The sequence below is a fragment of the Equus caballus genome, chromosome 14 (genome assembly GCF_041296265.1).
Source record: "Equus caballus isolate H_3958 breed thoroughbred chromosome 14, TB-T2T, whole genome shotgun sequence".
NCBI classification, from domain to species: Eukaryota; Metazoa; Chordata; class Mammalia; order Perissodactyla; family Equidae; genus Equus; species Equus caballus.
The window spans coordinates 18224303-18246754 of NC_091697.1; the positions used below are offsets into that span (position 1 = coordinate 18224303).

Genomic DNA, 22452 nt, shown 5'->3' on the forward strand with positions numbered 1-22452 from the left:
TCCCAGAACTGTCTGGGACCTAAGAACAAAGGCCTCCAAACAATTCCTGGTTATTCCTAAATCAAAGTGTCTTCCCAGGGAGCGTCGGCAGGAAATAGGTTATTGTGGGAAGTTTCCTCCCCATCCTCTCTGTCCCCTAAGCATTGGCTTTTCCACAGTTTCATTTTGAGTTCTCCTTTTTTTCTGAATTTGGTCCAGTGCTTTCCAAATCTGACTACCTCGGGGCCAGTGGAGAGCTTTCAGAAACACATCCCAAGTGGAGCCGGGCATGTTTATTTTTAATAAGTATCTGCGTGCTTCTGATGCTGCAAGGCCACACCCTCCATTGAGGTCCCAAACTTTGGTTGATCTTAGCCATTTCTATAGCTGTACCTACCACCAGAAGAGTGGTCTCAACCTTTGTGTTTGTGGTCTGCGTTTGAATATCAGAATTTTGGTAAACTTAACAGCGTTTCTTTGCACCCGTGGTTAAGGCACTGCTCATGCCTGCCCTGCCTGTGTATCAGACTTCCCCTTTTGCTTTGGAGCGGTTTGATGTTTCTTACTCTTAACATCTGGAGTCTCAGTAAGCTGTAGCTTTCTCTAAACTATATTGCATAGCCTGCTCAGCAAAACTGAAGTGGTAGCAACAGCATGATTCTCAGGTGTAGTAGAAATTAACTTTCACATTGAGCAATGCTCTGTGGGACCTGAGTTGACAACTTTTGACCCAGAGCAGGGTTTTTCAGCCTTAGCATTGTTGACATTTGGGACCAGACAGTTCTTTGGGGAGGGGGCTATCCTGTGTGTGGCAGGATATTTAGCAGAATCCTGGCTCCAAGCAGTAGATGCCAATAGGTCCCCACACTCAGCTGTGACAAGCACAAATGCCTCCAGTTGAGGACCACTGACCTAGAGGATAGCTTCACACAAATATTCATCTTTACTCCAAATCTTCTCCAACACTCTTATTTCCAATGAGTTCTTGTCAAGTACCTTCAGATTAACTGTTGCCTTGTGCTGCTGCTGACTTTGTTCCCTCTGCCTGGGATACCTTGCCCTTGCTCTTTGTCTGCTGTCTTTGAAACCAAGCCAAGGTGTGCCTCTGCTGTCTTCCTTTAGCTCATTGCCTGGCAGTTCTGCCAGCTGCTTGCCACCCGTGGGCTCTGGTGGACCCAGCTGTGCCTGGGGCACTGCACAGAGCCCTTCTCTTTGCCTGGTCAGCTCTCTCTGTTCCTCACAGCAGCACTTCTGGGCATATTTGTTCTCCTTAAATACCTTAACTCATCTCTTTCTTCCTCACTCTCAGCAGATAACTTCACCATCAGCTTCACAGAGAAAGTAATGGCTGTTAGACAATTGAAGTTCTCTTAGCTTCCTGACCCAAAGCCTCCAGACTCACTCTTACAGCCTTCCCTCCTGTCAGGACAGAGGAGGAGGCCTCCTTTATTCTGTGCTCTTCCCACCTGGACCTCTGCATGCCAGTCCTTCCCTTCCTCCAGGACTTTGCTGTGTTGACTATCTGCTCCCTCCAGTTTTTGTTCTTTCTGTCTTACTTACAGCATTTTATCACTTTCAAGCATTTCCAATTCCAGTTTTCATAACTCTCAAACCCATCTCCAATACTACCCTCCAGCTTCCCGCTTCACAACCAGACTTTTTTTTTTTTTTTCAAGTTTCCCCAGAGAACAGGGAAAGCAAGACGATCGTTTTTTTTGTTTGTTTGTTTGTTTATTGAGTTATTGATAGGTTACAATCTTGTGAAATTTCAATTGTACATTAATGTTTGTCAGTCATGTTGTAGGTGCATCACTTCACCCTTTGTGCCCACCCCCCACCCCACCTTTCCCCTGGTATCCACTAAACTGTTCTTGGTCCATAGTTTTAAATTCCTCATATGAGTGGAGTCATACACAGATTATCTTTCTCTCGCTGCACAGCCAGACTTTTAAAAGCATCCACAGTCACTATCCGTCTTCACCTGAGGAAGGGAAGAAGAAGAGCCCAGGTGGCTCGTGTCTGTCTTTCCCTCATTTGAACAGGCCTCTCTGGAGACTGAACTGAGACTTTCTGTCTGGAGAGGGCAAGCCTCTCATGGAGTGCTGGCTTTTTGCTGCATGACCTTTACTCCTCGTCTTCTGTCACGTTAATTTACAGTGCACAGATGACAGTTGGCATTGCCTTGGGACCTCCTGCTTGTGTCAGTTGATTACAGTTGATCATCTTTTGGATGTTAGCCAACACATCTTAGAAACTAAAAAACTGTCACCTTATTTAGACCTCTTTTATTTAAAGGTCAGCCACAGAAATTTTTTTTTTTTTAAAGATTGGCCCTGAGCTAACATCTGTTGCCAATCTTATATTTTTTTTCTTCTTCTCCCTGAAGCCCCCCACCACATAGTTATATATTCTAGGTGTAGGTCCTTCCGGCTCTGCTGTGTGGGATGCCACCTCAGCATGGCTTGATGAACAGTGCTAGGTCTGCGCTCAGGATCTGAACTGGCGAACCCTGGGCCACCAAAGCCGAGTGCACAAACCTAACCACTCGGCCACGGGCCCGGCCCCCAGAATGTTTTAGTGGTTAAAAACTTTGCAGAAATAGAGTGCTGCAGCTTGGATGAACGTATGTCTAAGATGCCACTGTGGGGCTCAGTGGGTCAGTCATCAGGCTGTGGGTGAGGCATTTCTGTGAGGCCCTCGCTTCCAAGGGAGGGCCTGTTTAAACAGCACCTGCTGTCAGTCCCACCCAGGGAGAGAGAGTGCTTGTCTCTGACCTGTAATAATCCTGGGTCCTTTTATATTTGCCAGGTTCTTTCATGGCACCGAGAGGCTGCAGAGCTGTGAAAACAACTCACCTTCAGTGTAGGCATCTCACCCCACCCCCAGCCATTGTTCTGGTCATTCTCTAGTTTATGGCTTGGGTGGGAAGTAGGTAGGAGAGAGGGTACTGTATTTCGTTGTTATTGGTTTATTCCTTTTATGTTCTATACGTTTTGCATTCTGCATCCCAAAGTATTTCTTACAGGAATAAAGGGCTTTTTTGGTCAAGCTCTGATATACTTGTCCTTTTCACGTTTCTCTGTTCCTCAACACGTCACCTGCCTTCTGTCCCAGTATACCACTGAGCCCTACATATGCTGGGCCCTTTTCTGCTTTGTGTGTACTTTTATGGTTTGAGTCTTTTAGAACAGCAGGAAGGGACTTTTCAAGGTCTGGCTGGCCCCCGGTGCCGCCCTCTGAGGTGTCTGGGTCCTTGTGGTTTACCTGTAGGCTAGTAGGAGGCTCTCTGGTGCTGGGCTGCTCGGGTGTTCCGACCATTTATTGGGATATTGTGGGAAACGTGAACGTTACTTTGCCGGGTGTGTGTTAAATGATAACTGTTCATTCGCATGGCCTTGGTGCTTTTCTGAGTATTCCACGTACGGTTTCTCACTCACTGCTCCACACAGCGCATGAAGTAGATTACACAGAGCCTTCCCTGCTCCTCCCCACCCTACAGCTTTCCGGGAGACAGCGAGGAGTCAGGAGGGCAGTTTACCGAGGCTCAGACCGTGCAGTAGCAGGACTTTGCGTAGGAGGAAGGGAAGGGCTACGTCATGCTTGTTGAAACAGCTGAGGAAATAGAAGCAAGAGAGTCACGAGAGTGGTGATGAAGGAAAGAAGCAACAAGCGCAGGGCAGCTCCTCACCACAACCCCAGCAGCAACCTGAGGAGGGCGGTGGGCTGGTGCCACAAGGGCCCCTGGGTCAAGAGAAAAGAGGCTCGGTTTTGTTTTCACAAGAGAAGGATGTGCTGTGGGAATTAGACTGCTGGTCTCCAGGTAGGGTACAGAAGCTGGACTGTTGGGGAATCTGGAAAGATGGCCTCGTCAGAGTGGGGAGTGTGGGAAGGAGGGCAGTTAGCTGACTGGCGTGGAGTCTGGGGTAAGAAAACAATGAATGGGGTGGACGGATGAGTCAAAAGGAAAAGATTTTTTAAAGAAAGAAATATTTCTTTCGGATTTTGAGTCAGCCAAGGAAGGGAGGCATTCTCACTTTGTCCCTGAGGACCAGTTAGTCTTTGTTGTCCCTCTTTACAGTTCCCACAGCAGAGGGCCAAACACATTCTTTCAGATCAACGAATCTGCAAGGAATCAATTAAGAACCCCAACATAAGAAAAACCCATTTATAACTAAAGTTAAAGGAAGAGATAGAGAACACACAACTCATGCAGCTTTAAAAATTGAATATGGGATTATACCATTTTGTTCTTTCTGAATCAACAGTAATAGAAAAGAAAGGCAGGACAGTAAGAAGAGAGGGAAGCAAGAACACTGGTGAGAGTGGGAGGGCCAGAGCCAAAGCACTGTCCCGCAGGTCTGCTGCTGGCTTAAACCACGGCCTCCACAAACAGCTGGTGAGAGTCAGCTGTCGCCCCCATCCCCACCCCAACCACCACCAAAGCAGCCCCTTCAGAGATCACAAAACCTCTCTTCTTTCACTTGGCCGAAGTCCGTTGTCCACCCTACATAGAACTAGAGCATTTTCCCAGTCACCTACTCCTACCCAACACTGACCTAACCCTCAGGGGTCCATAGGCCTCCCGAAAACATATGCCAGATATTAGGCAGAGGTGCCCTCGTAAGGAGGAGGATCTGTCATCTCTGTCAGACCCTAAAGGGATGTATATCCCCAGAAAGGATTAAAATCCTTGTTCTAGTCTTTGTTAGCTGGCTGTAGTCTGACAGCTGTGCTCTGAGAATGCCTCTTCAGTAGCGTCCTGTAGTAGAGGCCTTCGTCTCCCTAAGCACTCTCGTGTGAGGATATGAGGACCAAGAAGCAGATGTGACAGTGCCTTTGGTGCGCTAAATGAATTCAGTCTCGCCAGTGGGTCGATGACTTTGATCCCTTAAGTAAAAACCTTCAGGTTTATATAAAAGCCTTCAGGGATAATGAGGTTCTGGTTTATGCATTATCTGCAAGTTTCAGACTAGATTGTTAATTTAGTCTTCGAGATCTTTATTCTTACCTCAAAGAAATTGGTACAAGGCCACCAAGTGGTGAAAGGTGGGTGGGTATGTTTTGTTCAGGTTGAAGCTGTAAGCACGAATTTTTCTTCCAAATCTCAATTAAAACTGAGTTTTCTAGACCTCTTTTTTATATCAAAACTGCATTTTTAGCCAGCTATATATAATTTATATATAATTTATAAATTAACAATGAAAGCTTTAAAGGCATACCACGGTTCAATTTGGTATCTTTCTCAAAGTTTCTTTGATCTTATCCCATGATTCCGATTCGGGTTCCTCCAAAGGTGCTGGGAATGTCTATCCCTGTTTGGTAGAAGTTTGGGGCTTCCACGTGGCTTACTTTCAGCTTCTCAGAGCTCCTCTGGGGCTGCTTGAGAAATTATTTCTGCAGCTCCCTCAAAGTCTTTTCTCCCTTCCAAAGGGCATGAGTCTCTTATAAGAATACAAGTCCCTCCATGACTGACTTGTTTCTGGTCCCACCAAGGTGACTTTCTACTCTCCTGAATGAGAGAAAATCAGCACCCATGCTCTCTCTCATCGTAACATTTTAGCTGAAAACTGCTGGCTGAGCATTGTCTGCTTCCCAAGCCCAGGTCACCCCTAAAAATAGCCGCGACTACCCCTAACTTGACAAACATTTAACATAGGTTACTTAGAAGTCTTTTAAAAGGTTTAAACAATGTTTTAAATGACATTTAAACAGAGTTCCATGAAACTGATTAATAGTTATACAGAGAGCTCTTTTCATTTAACCCTTGTTTAATATCTTTTTGAAATTCCATTTTTCTACTTTAGCTATTATAGAAAACATAACTGATTTATAAGATACGATTCATTATCTTCATTCTTAATAAATTCTCTCAAATCTTTTTTGGAATTTGGTGGAATAAAAAGACCAAACAACCAAACACTGCTTCTCGGTTCTCATTATACAGTGCTGTCGCTGTAAGATCGGGTTCAGTTCTCTGCTAACTGCCTTTACGACATCCCCAGTATTTGCCTCTTGGGACTTGTGAACATGTCCTAAAAGGAGGGGAAATGGACTGACTAAAAATGTCATTTCCTTGGTTTTGGCCTAACAGTTTTTCAGTATATAATTTGTGGTACAATTCTCCATTTTTTTATAGGCATGTTTTCCACAAATCCTGCGTGGATCCCTGGCTTAGTGAACACTGTACCTGCCCTATGTGCAAACTTAATATTTTGAAGGCCCTGGGAATTGTGGTATGTTTCCTATTTTGTTACTACTTTCGTGTGGTGTCATCTCTAAGTGTAACCTGTTAAACATAGTCCAAGGAGACGGTTAAGTCTCACGAGAAAGCGCTGGCTTCCTTTGCCATGTAGCCTGTTAGTCTAGCAGCGCCTCTCTTCTGGGACACTTAAAGCCCAGCCCCTCTCAGGGAACTCCTGGAGGAGGACAGAGAGAGCTGTGCTTGTCCTCTTGAAAGCTGCTTCTCCTAGGTGCTGGGTGTGTGGGGAAGAACTGAGGCGGGGAGAAGAATGTGATCTTCCTTTATTCCAGTATCTTTTTTAAAAAAAAATAAAGGGATAAAATATAAACTTGGCTCTGGTCCAATAGTAAATTTTTTTTGCATTCAGCACAATGTAAAGCTGTCATCACTCATGTTCCTTGCTCTTGAATTTGGCTTTGCTCTCCTGGGCCTTGGTCAGTTTCAGGCAGTGGAGGTGGGCAGTGCCAGCCCTGTGCCCACCTTTCATAGCCTGGCAGGGCTTGAGTCAGGTGCTGTGTAGAGCTTCGGCTCTTTCGGGAAAGCCCATGCTGACTGACCGAGGACCTTGGAGACTTCTTATAGTTTCTTCCTCGAGAGAGGTATATATCCAGGATTATTGCTTTTTAGAGGAAAATAAAATACTTTCTGGTCTCAAAAAAAGTGAAAATAATCTCCTTATGGAGCAGAAAGGTTAGTTTGACCCAACAGATAAATTCTGCATTTTAGCTTTGCAACCCAAAGAAGATCTAAATAGTCCTATTTGAAATATGCTGTCAGATGACAGTTTAGGTGCAGTCCAGTTGGGCAGTAACCGCCCATTTATCCTCCATCTCCAGGGATCACATCAGTGACATCATAGTTTAACACAGGTTTCTCCACCTCAACACCACTGACACTTTGGACGGGATAATTCCTTCTGGTGGGGTCGTCCTCTGCATCGCAGGCTGTCTAGCAGCATCCCTGGCCTCTACTACTAAATGCCAGTAGCATGTCACCCTGGTCACACAATCACTAACGTCTCCATACGTTGCCAAATGTCCCCTGGGAGGCAAAGTCACCCCAGTTGGGGAGTTTAACTTAGAACATCTGCCATAATGCCTGGCACGTAGTAGACTCTTTGGAAAATATTAACTTAGCCTCTTTTGTTGCCTCTAGCCTTCTTGGTTGTTGTTTGTTTTTTTGTTTTTTTTTGTTTGTTTGTTTTTAATGAAAATCCTTCTAAACTATATTATAACCTATCATGGTTCCTTAAATATAGTTAGCATAATAAACCTCCTCTAACAGATGTCATTGTAAGCATCAGGTCTTGCACTGTCCTGTATTTTTTCACTGGCCTGTAGAGTGACCTAGAACAGACTCTTGCCCAGGCAGCCATTGTCTGGGTTTGGTGGGCCCTCACTTCTCTGCTGGCTTCTCTCAGCCAGCCTTCCCAGCTCTGCTTCTAATGTGCTGTCTGCTGTCAGCTAAGAGAGCCAAAGGTTGCTAGGGAAACCACATATCTGTATTGTTACATCAGAATACTGTCATAGCCACTTTCTAGTTGTTAAGCTTTGTTCCCAAGGCAGCTCTAATCCTCTCCCTTCATGAGTAGATGCTTAGGTTTTGAAACAGCTATTTTTTACAGTTCAAAAGTCTTTTCAACACTGATCTGCTCTTGGTCGTGTGCTCTACTTGTGTTTAAAGGTAGAAGATATTTCAAAACTCACTACCAGATAAATGGGGCATTAACAGAGAAGTTAATAGGATGAAAGAGTATTTTATCTTAGCTTCTGTCACTCAACGTTAACATAAGAGCCAAAGTGATACACTTTGCTGTTTGCCAGCCCTACACTAATGTTAATAAATCTCTCTCCCTGTGAGCCATGTCCACAGAAGGTTGTCATTTCTGTATAAAGATGAAGTATCCAGTTTTCTCACTTCTGCAATGGAGTTTGGTTTTCCTTTGTGCCATTTTTTGGAGGATATCATCTCTTTCTTTTAAAGAAAAACTTGGGTGAGAATGAAAAGGGTAGGTGGGGAGAGAAATGAGAGGAATTCACATGGAAAAACTTAAAAGTCTTCAACAGGGTGTCAGACATTTAGAATTTTATAGAAAGATTTGTTATTCTTACAAGTACTTTTAATCTGGAACTGTTTTGCAGCCAAATTTGCCATGTACTGATAACGTGGCGTTTGACATGGAAAGGCTCACCAGAACCCAAGCAGTTAACCGAAGATCAGCCCTAGGTGACCTCACCAGCGACAACTCCCTTGGCCTGGAACCACTTCGAACTTCGGGGATCTCGCCTCTTCCTCAGGATGGGGAGCTCACTCCCAGGACAGGGGAGATCAACATTGCAGTAACAAGTAAGTGGGCCCGTGCCCAGGCACAGGCGGATCTCCTGCTCATGTTTGGTGTATGGTGACTGCTCCAGAGGAGATGTGAGGCAGTCACCAGGACATGACTTAGTCTGTAACTGAGAAAGCAATGGATACTTTTGTTAACACAGATATTTGAAATGATGAAACTTTCTTTACAATAAGGAGCTTGTGTATTTGTGTGTAACTATAACAGGAATAGCTGCCGTTTGGCGGTGGTCGTTCAGAGGTTTATCCTAGTAGCTGTTTATATACCTGTTTTGAAATGGTTGCACTGCACACAGGCGTGTTGAGATGTGACTCAGGGCCTCAGCAGTGTCTCGACTGTGTTGTATAACTGAGCACGGTGCTCTCTAGTTCCCAGGCTGCAGCCCACCTAGAAAAAACGAATCCAGCTTTTGAACCCAGAAATTCACTATTTTAGGAACAGTTGAGATGCCCTGTTGCTGCTCACCTTATTTTGCACTTTTTATGTAATTTGGTATCTTGGCATTTACCTCTTTGGTATCATTGTGCACTAGGTGGGAGAAAAGCCAAAGAGTAATCTGCCTTAAAAAATGCTCTGGGGGCTGGCCCTGTGGCCTAGTGGTTAAGTTCGGCACACTCCGCTTCAGCAGCCCAGGTTTGGTTCCTGGGTACAGACCTTCACTGCTCTGTTAGCGGTCATGCTGTGCTGGCGGCCCACATACTAAAAAATAGAGGAAGATCAGCATGTATGTTAGGTCAGGAAGAATCTTCCTCAGCCAAAAAAAAAACGCTCTGGGCTAGTTATGAACGTCGTGGTTGTTGAACTGTTGATGAGAAGAGAAGCAGCGCTCCGAGTGTCTGATTGCCATGCCGAAGAGCCGCATGAGTGGGCTGGCAGGCGTGTGTGTGGGCCCTGTTGACGTTCACCCCGTAACAAGCCAGCTGTTTTCTTCAATTCCATTCTTTATGTGTTATTTTTTCATCTAACAACCTTCACCCCGTCTTCCTGTCACCACTCTGGTGCTGCCTTTTCCAGTACATGCTGTTGCTTGCCTGTAGCTTTGAACGCAGGGCCTCATGGGACTCTGCCTAATTCTGGGAGTCAGTGAAAGGGGGGCGCTGTCACAGAAGGTATTTCCCTTCACACAGCAAGACTCATGTGGTCTGTTCAGTTGAAGTGTCCATGTGTTCACCCAACCAAAAATTATTACTAGAGAATGATTTCCCAGGTTTTAGTCTGCCATTTGTCCAAATTCAAGGAGGCTTCATTCAGTTATAAAATTAAAAGGCTATTCTTTGATATAGTTTGACTCTTTTCTTACCATTTCCTGGTGATTTGTTTTAACAAGAGTTCATGTTTTCCTGCTTTGACATTTAGGTTTTATGGTCTAGATTTTTACAGTTGGTCTAGTAGTAATAAAGGAGACCGAGGTTGTTTGTGTATTACTGAGTGTCCTTCATTGATCGACATTCATTGAGCACCTACGACCCCATTATATTTTATATAGAAATGTTCTTTCAAAATCTTACGTTTTGATGATAAAAAATACTACTTCGTATATCAAATTGCTCACCTTTAGCAGAATTTACATGTTAATAAATGAAATTCATGTGGTTAAATTAGACCAAAGCTCCCTCTACTTTTCCCTCAAAGCTCTGTAGTGCCATGGCAACTGCAGTGCCTTCAGCCAGCATCCAGTGAGTGCCAGGCACTGTGCTAATACACACGGGGGAGACAGAGGCCGCCAGACTCCAGCTGCAGTGCCTTCAGCAGCATCCAGTGAGTGCCAGGCACTGTGCTAATGCACACGGGGGAGACAGAGGCTGCCAGACTCCGGCTGCAGTGGATTGCTGTTAAAATACCCCTGGGCCCATTGGGTGTTTGCTTAACGGTGTTTACTTCTTTTTGGTTACTGGTGTTTATAACTGAAATGCCATGAATATATGTATGGTATGTTCAAAATTCAGAAACAGGGACATAATTGAAGTTCTAAAAGTTAGTCTGCTTATCATATATAAAAGTCTCAAAGAAAAAAAAAGAAAGAATGCTGTATTAAGCTTCTTGATATTGATGACCAGTCATCTCTTAATTTTTTTAAATACCAGTATACATTTTTCCTCACCTAAATTCCTTGTGGGTAAAAGTGATGGGTTTTGTATGGGTTCTTGAATCTTCATTTTGACTTAAATAAAAACGTTATAAACTCACACTACTGATGAGGAATTTATGATCTGAGAAGGAGTGTCTGCACTGTTAGCCAAAAAGAGAGAGTTTGCTGAGCATTTTAATGATAGAAACCAAGGTGGGCGGAGAAACGCTCATAGAACAACTCGGAATCCTGAAGAACAGTTCTTAAGCTTTTGAAGATCTCTACCTTTACAATCCAATGAAAGTATAATGACCTTTTTCTAGAAAAATTCCTTGGCACACACAGTTTTGCATAGTTGTAAGATTAATGGAAACCAGATTGAGAAACACCCATGTTATACACAGGTTTTGCACATAAATATTTGGCATTCCAAGTGTACATTTTTTCTCTCTGCCTTATTACAGATATATAGGGAATTTTAATGTGTGGCATGTTGTTAAACCAGCCCTACTTAGTGTATACTCTAGGAAATATTTTGTATTTAAGACTTTTTAGGAAATCAGATTGATTCTCAGGGTATTTTTGAGGTTCTCAGTAAACATTTTTAGAATGTTACCTTGAGAATACAGACTTTGAAAAGTTATGGGAGAATGTTAATGGACCTCCTGGACCTAGAGAGAGACTAGATAAAAGCACTTAGCATTCTGTGTACCAGAGCTTGTGACCCACCTACCCTTCCTGCTGGTGGTGCTTGACAAAGCCAGAACAGCCAGTGCTGCTTCCCAGCGGTGGGGTTGTGGAGGGTGGTCCTTTCCAGAAGACACCAATAAGATGTCTTTTTAAAGTACAAACTATAAGTAAGCCCAAGTATGAGAGAAGAGAACGTGTACGTCAACGCCATGGAAGGCCAGCCCGTGGACGGGGTGGAATACCCACAAGACCTTTGGGAACCACTACTCCATATTTCTAAGCCTTTCTCTAAGAATGAGCGACACAACCATGCGGAAGTGACAAAATGAAGAAGGCAAGGGTATAAGCCTGGGTAGTCTACTTTACTGTCACGTAAATTAATAATTAAAAAACCTACGTCCATGTGCAATTTTATCTACATATTTTACTACACACTTTTTAGTGGCCACACTCCTCACAAACCTTAGGACCTTAACTGGAAGAAACGTTTGGGCCGTGCTTTCCTTTCTCCCTTGCAGCTTTCACCACTACTTCCACTAACCTTCTCCAGTTAGTAGCTCTGTGGCAAACCTCCTCCTGCTTCACTTCCTTGGGCCAGTCTTGGCCTACACCTCTGCTGACGTCTGCTTCGTGGCATTTGAGGGAAATGTTGACATCGATTTGACTTAAGCCTTCTCCCCAGAGTGATTTCCTCCCTTTCCTTTGTCAACAGAAGAGTGGTTTATTATTGCCAGTTTTGGCCTCCTCAGTGCTCTCACGCTCTGCTACATGATCATCAGAGCCACAGCTAGCTTGAATGCTAATGAGTAAGTAACAAATTGTTTTTTGGATTGCATGTGCCAGATGATCCCAAGAAAATATGTAGAGTAATTTTTGTAAAGATGGTGAGAATTGGCTTCCACCAGTTTCATGCTGATCCTGATGGGATCATAGCTAGCAAAATAATTTATTTCACCAACATGTATTTTTAGTCAGTAACACAGATTGGGAGTTCACCTTGTTCAGCAACAATAGGTCAGTTGAGAAAAGATCTAGGGGCTTTCATTAGCCAAAAGCCTAGGGGGAATCATCAATGTCAAACAAATGCCAAGGGAAGCAGTACAGTCGTAGGATGTGAAGAATGTCCGTGTCCTGATCATTGACAGGAGTCCCTCTTCACTAGGTGCTCATCACACTTTACCTGGAGTCTTACACACTTAGCTTGTGGTGGAACCTGGCACCCGGGCCTGTGGTCACAGAACAGTGACTTGGATGTTTAGCCTGCAAGAAAGAAGCAATCAGGAAGACCTGCTGTTTCCAAATATTAGGAAGACCGTTGAGGGGGAAAGAAAATAAGTGTAAACTGTATTTCCGTGGGGCAAAGTGAGATGAAAGGGGAGGACTCAGAGGAACAACATCCGTCAGTGAGGCTGCTCCCCAGGGGAGGGGTCTGTTGGAGTGAGAGTGGGAGTGCCCAGGACTAGGAAGACAGGCAGAAGCCAGATGTCACCTGGCAGGGCTGCTGTAGGTAGGAGGTTTTTCAGAGGATGGAAAATTGGGCCAGATGACTGGTAAGGTTCATTTTAATCCTGTGATTTCCCAAGAGTAGCTTTCCACAGGGTAAGGTATAGAAAAGGCTTTTTAAAGGTTTTATTTGTTGTATTTTAAATTTTGGGCGTTTACTGTAGGATATTATTCACTCATTTCTTTTACCCGTATTCATGAAAACTAATTTGAGGTGAAAGCAATCCTGGGACAATACCCAAATTTGAACCTAAATTATTACAGGTAGAGAATTCATGTGCTCTCCATATTCAGTTATGTCCTGGCGTTTTAATTGATTAATGATAACCAATCAAACTCATGTGATTGGTATCATTGAATGCCCATCGTCCAGCTGTGGAGATAGTGGGCAAGTAACCGCCACTTGCATTGACATGGTTTTATTCCCTCTCACCTGATCTCTTGGCTAGATATTTATTTATAAAGTGCCCTTTGGCATCCCTGACCTGTCACCTATTGGGAAGATGTCGTGGTCACTTGGTGTTCTTCAGCCTTCAGATAGGTAGTGTCAGCCTCCCCCACCAGGTCAACAGCTAGCTGCTTCCGTTGGGCCCAGCTGACACACTTTCACTTCAGCCCAGCACAGCATTAACTGCTCAGATTCTAGAGACAGACATACCTAGATGTGACTTCCCACTCCTCCAGTTTTTGCTTGTGAGACTGGGCAGTTTTACTGAGCCGATGCTCATTTTAGTCACCCCCAACATGGATAATGATAGGAGTGCATCTTAGGGGTGTTATGAGAATTAGCACATAAAGTGCTTAGCACGGTGCCTGGTACATAGTAAGTGCTCAATAAATGTCAGCCCAACAAATCCACTGAGATTCCTTCAAAGTCCTGTGAATAAGATGGCCGTGTGCCTTCATCATTTGGCAAATGAATGTAATTTTCTTCCATGAAATAGAAAACAGAATCATAGGAGCTCTGTGAGTGCCTACGATTCAAACCTCAGTTCAGAGGGAAATATTTATTTCACCTGTGATCACCTCTTTTGCTTACTCCCATCCTGACCCATTAGACTAGATGACAATGTAAGCCCGCTTCTTAAAATCTTCACAAATGAGCTAAAGCCAATCACAGCGAGTAGTGGCGCTCAGGGCACTTTCAGAGACTAATTAAGTAATTTAGTGGTCACCTTGCTGCCTGCCGCTCACAGTCTGCCAGATGCTCAGTTCGTGCAGCAGATATTTTAGAGAATGCTCAGTAGACATGTTACATGTCAGTAATCAAAGTAATATTTCAGTTCCATAAATGCCTGCATCACTTAGATCTAAGTCAGAGATCTTAGATCCATGTCTTATTCCAACCCTTCTCCCACTGGCTTTCGTGGAGGGTTGATACTGCAGTTGTTCATTTGATATTATTTCTGTGCCTTCAGTCAAAACCACTCTTCAGAGCCGACAATTTTCATGATCCCATTTAGAAAGAGAGAAAGTGTGTCTGTGTGTGTGTGTGTGTATGTGTATGTACACATTTATGTATAAATAAAAGGGTGGTCACCAAAATATTAATGGTGCTTATTTTTAATTTAGTAGAATTTTGACTGATGTTTTTCCCTCCTATTGTGCTTTTATGTGTTGATTTTTTTAAATAACATGAGTTACTTAACTTTTTTAAAGGCTGTTTTAATTGTAGGGAATAAAAGATAATAATCAACTCTTACTCAATGTCTCTTTCCCAGAAACATTGATGAAAACTTCTTATGTGATTTTAATTCCAGAGAAAAGCTTATTTTAGCAAAAAATTTAATTATTATTAATGAATTCTTTGAAATTTATCTTATTTCCCTTTTTGCCTTTACCAAAAGCTTAGAGCCAAAAGGAGATCGCCTTTTGAATTTAATTGCTCTGTTTTAATTTTCTGGGTAACCTCATCCGTTTGTAAGATAGTCCTCTACGTAAATAGATTCCATGTTTTCACGTTAGTTATTTGTTTAGAAATTAATAGTAAACTTCACGTCTACGCCCATTGCTACTATTATAGTTTACTTTTCTAACAGTTACACTGAACTTGTGTACTGTGATTTCAGCAAGACCTTGAACCAGTGTAGTCGCTGGTGAAACCCTGTGGATAAGATGAAGCAGTACAGGCCAGAAGTAAGAGCAGGCATGTGGAACCCCGGGGGCCAGCCTCCCCCTCAGGGTGTGGCTCGCTGCCCCGCTAAGGGTGAAAGCGCCCCCTCCGCCCTCACCATGCTCTGCACCTTTATCCAGGGCTTGATGCTATTGGCTTCACTCAGAAGTCCATGGATCTGGAGTCACTTCCCTTGTGTTGTGATGAAATACTGTTTAGGTATTCAACCATAACTAATTGTGCTTTAATTTTTTTTAACACTGAGAACAAATCTAATGAATTTTGAGACTTTGCAAATATAAACAGGGTAGTAGTCAAAGAAGCAAATAAACGCAAGGTAAATATATTCATATATATTAGCTTCTCATACCTCTGTTAGTACCTAAAGCAAAGTTATTAAACTTCAATTCCCAGAGGAGGTTTCCTGCTCTACTTCATTATTCAAATAAACTTTGTTAAATCCCAACATTTACCAGCTTATATTTGCATCAGTCTGTTTCTATCTTAACATAAGAAAAGTAAATATTTTCACTGTTGTTTTTCTTTGAGGAACAAGTTATAAGATGCGTGGGTGATGTAGGAGAGAGGTTGGGTTGATGGGAGGTTCAGCTGGGTGTCCTCTACAACCCTTTCTCAGTTCCTAAATTCTGAGTCATAGAAATCATGTCCTAAGATTTGCAGACAAGAGTAGCCCAGATGTTCAAGATTCAGAATAGTCTCAGCAGGAGGAAATGAATCTGATGTGGTTAACGTGACAAAATAACTGGAACAAATGTGAAATCCTAGAGCATAACCCAAGACCAAGAAGCCCTGGAGCTGCAGCCGGTCAGGGGCTTCGGTTGTCCCCCCAGTGCTCCCCATGAGCTGTCCTCTAAAGCGTAGTGGGAGAAATTTATAGACTAGGTCAAAGGAATCCATGTGTCTATTTTACTCTCTACTCACTGTTTCTGAATTGTTCTGCTGAGACTCTTGAAGAGCAACATTGACATATCTCAGTATGAAAGGGTCTGAAAACTTAATCATTTGATATCTTGGGGATGCTTAGCTTAGGAAAGAGAAGACTGAGTGCTGTGAGAGGTGTCTCCAGGTATTTGAAGGACTCCCAAAGATGAGGATGGCTACTGTTTATTGAGTGTCTACCAAGAACAAGTACTGGGCTGTGTTTACTACCCGCATTGCCCCCGTTTAATACTCGTAGTAGTGCCATGGTGACTAACCAGTGCACACAGAAGGTGATACTTACTGTGTAGTTCTGGAGACATCTGCAAGGACATAGATTTCCACTTGAGGTCAGAAAGAACTTTCTGCCAGCCAGAGTTGTCCACCCTTGACACAGGATGTCTTGAAAGCTAGTGAGCTTGCCAGGACCTGCTTATTGAGACAGAAGCTACAAGGCCGGAGCTGTTCAGAGGGAGACCCTGCGTCAGGTGGAAGTCTAAGACGCCTTCCAGTTCTGAGTCCCTCTTAAGTTGTCTGTCCTAAATGGTCCCTTCCTAGGCGAGATCAGAGCCTGAGGAGAGGGATTGGGTTCTCTGCTGGCTGCCTCTTTGAAAACCTTAAGTATCAAAAGCAATGTTTTTAAAACTTTTTTTTTTTTTTTACCATCTCCCATTGTAAGAAATACATTTTAGGGGCCAGACCCGTGGCCGAGTGGTTAAGTTCATGCGCTCTGCTTAGGCGGCCCAGGGTTTCACCACTTTAGATCCTGGGCATGGACATGGCACCGCTCATCAGGCCATGCTGAGGCAGTGTCCCACACAGCACAACCAGAAGGACCTACAGCTGAATTATACAACTATGTGCTGAGGGGATTTGGGGAGAAAAAGCAGGAAAAAAAAAGAAGATTGGCAACAGTTGTTAGGTCAGGTGCCAATCTTTAAAAAAGAAAGAAAAGGAAAATACATTTTACATTGTGACCCAGTGCTCCCACATGTATAACTGAAACAGAAGTTTCCCATTTTCCTTACTTCGTGCAATATTCTCTGATCTATTCTTCTCTATACTTGGCTGTTGTTGTTAATGCTAGTCAAGAAATCCTACATTGACTTTACAATCCATTAATAGGTTGCAACCCAAGGTTTGAGAAACACTGATCTAAAGAATTTTGAATTTTTAGTTGTCTAATATCTTTTGCTCACACTAACACCCATTTCGGATTGTTTGTTATTTTCCTGAGACAGCCTTTCTGGTAGCTGTGCCAGCAAAGATGTGAACTTGCTCCCAGTTTGATAATAAATCCTATTCTTCCTCTTAGTATTTACTTCTCCTTTTAGCCACTCTGAGCTGACAGACATACACAAGGAGTGACCTGAGGCCGAGAGGGGCCTACTGGCCCCTGAGAAATGCCGTGGGAAGAAGGGCGTGGGATCCACGCCCAATATTTCGGGTTCCAGCTCTTCCCTTGACACCGCTTATCTTTGACTACTCTGCAGAGCCTTGAAGGGCTCCGAATAACATGGCTGAGGACAGGAAATTGGGGTTTCTAAAGACGTGATGAGAGAAAGAGGGTTAGAGGTTGCAAGGACCTTTGATTGGACTTCTGTGCTGTCCGTGAGTGGTCATTTTTTTATTTTTTAGAAGTATTTTTAATATTTTGGCTTCATTAGTTGTTGATAATTTCATAGAAAGGCAGCAAAATAACTTTAAATATCTTAATTTGCCCATTAATATATTGTAAATATATATATTAGATAAAGAAATTATATCTAATATCCAGTTTTCTGAGTAAAACAAAGTGTTATCTTAAATATGAACTACAATAAAGTATAGAGCTTTATGTGAATGCCATCACTTAGGCATCATCTTGCCAGCGCTCCCCGGGCGCCAGACCCTGCCCTGAAGGAGCGCTGGGGAGAAAGGGGCTACACCGCTCAGTGCTCTGCACTTACCGGCGCTGGTGGAGGTGGGGAGAGCAAGGAGGGCAGTGCCTGGGGACCGAGCACAGTATGAAGCAGCACAGCCCCTCAGTGTCACAGACACAGGGGAACTGCCACTTTTGCCCTGGGGGAGTTGAAAAAGGCTTCCTGGAGGGAGTGACTTAGAAACCAGGCCATGCATAACTAGGGCACAGAGTGAGGAAAAAGCAGAGCAGGTTCAAGGAGTTGTGTGGTTTGATGTGTCTTCTGTAGGTGGTGGTGGCGGGAGGCTACTGCACAGTTTGGACTTAGAAACAGTGGATAATGTCTGAGGTTTTTCAGGAAGATAGCTTAAGGGAAAATAGAGTTGCAGGAGGAAGTCAAGGTGATGGGGAGGAGATGAAATCAAATGATGCTGGAGAGGTGTATGATCACCACAGAGGGTTTGAAATCTGGATCTGGAACTCAGCAGAGAGAGAAGAGAGCAGAACTGAAGACATGATTTAGAAACCAGGAAATTGAACCAGACTGTACAAGGGCTCAGGAAGCCTGGGCGTCCCAGGGGCCAGCTGCAGGGGGCCAGTGTTAGCCTGAGGACAGCGCAGGAAACCTCAGGAGACTTCAGGTACCTTTAGGCACGTGATGTAGGCACGTGCGTGTGCGCGCACACGTGAACACAGACAGACACACACACACACGAACACACACACACAGAGTCTGGGGGCTCCTGTAATAGGCCATGTAACCCTGAAAGTCTGTACTCTTCAAATCTTATTTCAGAATAATTAATGACATTCTTGTATGAGGTATGAATAAGGAGCATATTTTAAAGACAACAGCTACAGATTTCAGGACATTCAGCAAATGTGCTCAAATCAGGGAAAGTTGTAAATTGTAGGATAATTGTCCTTGCTTTTTTAAACAAGATACTGTCAGCCTGTACTTTTTTTCCCTGCATTCCTTTTGGAAGTCCGAACACACATCTAAGGTGACTGAGCCATTTGACCCGAACACACATCTAAGGTGGCTGAGCCATTTGACCCCGAATCTGAAGCACTGAGATCAGGAAAGTGCTAATGACTTACTGCCTTTAACCAGGTGGGGTGGGAAATAGTTGGGGACAGCCCCAGGCCGCCCTTCAGTTAGGATCACTTTCTCTGTTATTTTGTAACATTGACAACTACCCTTTAACTAATTCTTGACCTCTTTTTTCCTTTTATTCCGTAGGGTAGAATGGTTTTGAAGAAGGAAAAAACTGCTTTCTGACTGATTGCCTTGAAGGAAAAAAGAACCTATTTTTGTGCATCATTTACCAATCATGCCACACAAGCATTTATTTTTAGTACATTTTATTTTTTCATAAAATTGCTAATGCCAAAGCTTTGTATTAAAATAAATAAATAATAAAATAACCCCCTGTGCTGTTGAATGTTATTTGCCCACGTGCGTTTGGAAGGCGGATTGGGAGGCACATGCCTGAGTTCCATTTCTCCATGTTTCAGAGACAGAAGACGCTTATGACTCCCCATTGGGAGGCACAGTGATGCTGTGTCTGCGGTGTTTTCACTCCTACTGTGTTTCGGCTCCTGCTGTGCCCAGATAGGACCAAGGGTGGGGACATCTTGTGTGGTGGTGCCCTCTGGGCCCTAAGTCGAGTTACTCCATTGTTATTTTCTTCCAGGTCGCCATTCACTCTGATGATCTCTTGTTTCTTTGTTTGTGGTTGAGCTGCCTCCAGCACATCAGCAGCTCCAGAGCAGCAGGGACATTTAACTGCACTGGCCACTGTACACCCGGTGCCTGGTAGAGCACTGTGCACATAGTTAGTGCTCACTAAGTGTTTGTGGGAAGAAGGGATGAGGATGAGAAAATGTTTCCAAAGTACACACTGAGTAGGAGTAAATCCTATCTGTTCCAGATGTTTCACCTCGTTTATACAGTATTCTAAAAACAGCAAAATCTAAAAAGTTGGATAAGAGCAATTTTACATGTGTAAATGAAATATTTTGCTTTACTGATGAGGAAAATGTTGAAATACTTGATATCATTTTGAGTCATATGCTTGAAGAGTTAATAGTATGTGTAAGTTTTGAGCAGTGAATTCTCAGCCTCAGCATCAGCATACCTGAGGGATGAGAATGCGCTCCAATTCGTTAATGGTTCCCTCCAGCAGTCATACTCAAATCTGTAGAAGGTGGAAGCTTTTTCTTTTCTTTTAATTGAGGTATAATTCACATACCATAAAACTTACCCGTTTAAAGGGTAAGCTATTTTAGTAATTTTCAGTATATTCACAAGGTTGTGCAACCATCACAACTATCTAATTCCAGAACATTTTCATCATCCCAAAAAAGAAGCCCCATATCCATTAACAGTAACCTCTGACCCTTCCCATCCCCCTGCAGCCCGGAAACTGCTAGTCTGTTTTCTGTCTCTGGATCTGCCTATTCTGGACATTTCATATAAATGGAATCATACAATATGTGTTGTGACTGGCTTCTTTTGCGTAGTATAATGTTTCAGGGTTCATCCATGGCATGGCGTGGCATGTGTCAGTACTTCGTTCTTTTTTGTGGCTCAGCGATATTCTGTTGTATGGATATACCATATTTTGATCATCCATTCGTCCATTGATGGATGTTTGGGTTGTCTCCACCTTTCGACTGTTATGAATAATGCTGCTATGAACATTTGTGTACAAGTTTTGTGTGGACATGTTTTTTCAGTTCTCTTGGATTTATCCCTAGGAGTGGAATTGCTGGGTCATATGATAACTCTAAGTTTAACTTGTTGAAAAACTGCCAAACTGTTCTCCAAAGCAGCTGCACAATTTCACATTCCTACCAGCAATGTGCAAAGGTTCCAATTTCTCTACGTCCTCACCAGCGTTTATTTTTTTCCCTTTTTAAAAAATTATTGCCATTTCTAGTGGGTGTGAAGTGGCACCTCGTTGTTTTTTATTTGCGTTTCCCTAATGACTAATGATGTTGAGGAGCTTTTCATGTGCTTATTGGCCACTAGTGTATCTTCTTTAGAGAAATGTCTGTTTAAGTCCTTTGCCCATTTTTCAGTTGAATTGTTTGTCTTTGTTGTTGAGTTGTAGGAGTTCTTTATATATTCCAGATACTAGGCCCTTATCACATACATAATTTGGAAATATTTTCTCCCATTCTAAAAGTTGTCTGTTCACTTTCTTGATAGTGTCTTTCAAAACACAAGTTTTTAAATTTTGATGGAGTCCAATTTGTTTATTTTTTTCTTTGGTTTGTGTTTTCGGCGTTGTATCTAAGAAACCATTACCTAACTCAAAGTCATAAAAATTTGCAAGAGTTTTATAGTTTTAATTCTTACATTTAGGTTTTTGATCCATTTGAGTTAATATTTGTAAATGGTATGATGTAGGGGGTCTAACTTCATTCTTTTGCATGTGGGTATCCATTTGTCCCAATACCTTTTGTTCAAGAGATTATTTTTTACCTTTTGAGTGGTCTTGGTACCCTTGTCAAAAATCAGTTAAGCACAATATATGAGTTTATTTCTAGACTCTGACTTATATTTCATCCATCTATTTGTCTGTCTTTGTGCCAGTAATACACAGTATTTGTTATTGTTGCTTTGTAAGTTTTGAAATTGGGAAATGTGAGTCCTCCAACTTTGTTATTTTTCAAGCTGGTTTTAGCTATTCAGGGACCCTTGCATTTCCGTATGAATTTTAGGGTCTGTTTCTCAATCTCTATTAAAAAAAAAAAAAGTCAGCTGGTATTTTGATAGGGATTGTGTTGAATCTGCAGATCGTTTTAGGTTAGTAGTGTCGTCTTGACAAAATTGTCTTCCAATCCATGTCTTTCCATTTATTTATTTAATTTCTATAGAAGTATTTATTTTTGTACATTGATCTTTTCCTTGCAACCTTGCTGAACTTTTTCTCCCTTCGATTGTGTCAGTTTTTGCTTCATGTATTTTGGGGTTCTGTTGTTAGATGCCTATGGGTTAAGGGATGTTTAAAGACTGCAGAAGTTATTCATTACGTCTTTACCCCTTGCGATGCGTTGGTTCAGTGGCCCTCCTGGTATTTCCAGCCAACTCTGAATGCTCGAGAGTTCAGCTGAGTGCATTTGATGTTATGCTTTAGAGTAGGCTCTGTTGCCTTGACACCTTCCTCAATACCTACAAAGTTTCTTTCTTCTAGCAGTATTTTCGTAAATTAATAGTGCAGTCCCCCTACCTGGCTTTGTTCTAGTGATATCAAAGTAGTAGTTTCCTTTCCTCTCCTTCCTGTTTCTGGGTAGTTGTTATTTTTCTTCGTCAGCAGTCAAGGGATGTAGGACTGTTAGTGACGTTACCATTTCTATTAACTTAATATACTTTCACCTTTTCAAATTATTTCAAGTCCCAGCCGAGAGTAAGACTTTTTTTCTTAAATAGTACGTGCTGTTCAAGGCCAAATACAGAATTTTTAACAAGAGCTAAGAAATTAAATGAGTAAATTAATAGGATGGGGCTTCCCATCATCACCCTTAAAGATTTGTCATCATCCACTGAAATTTGAACCTGCTGTTTTGTGGCTTTGAGATTTAACCGACATCATCAAGTTTGATGTTTCAGTTGCTCATGGTCTCAGTAACTATGAAAGTGGTGTGTTGTGTGTGCGCACAC

General features: G+C 42.8%; 1 protein-coding gene across 9 annotated transcripts in view; it reads left to right on the forward strand.

Annotated features, from left to right (window-relative positions):
- RNF130 (ring finger protein 130) overlaps positions 1 to 22452 on the forward strand; it is a 106918-nt gene that overhangs the window by 64048 nt on the left and 20418 nt on the right. For 4 of the 9 annotated variants that reach the window (XM_070233708.1, XM_023617014.2, XM_070233711.1 and 1 more), the window contains 2 exons: positions 6116 to 6212; positions 8362 to 8566. In XM_070233708.1, the coding sequence (XP_070089809.1) occupies positions 6116 to 6212; positions 8362 to 8566 (302 nt within the window). Of the gene's footprint in view, positions 1 to 6115; positions 6213 to 8361; positions 8567 to 12037; positions 12132 to 19023; positions 19206 to 22452 lie in introns of those variants that run through there. The other 5 variants (XM_070233706.1, XM_023617013.2, XM_070233710.1 and 2 more) reach the window with 2 other exon arrangements.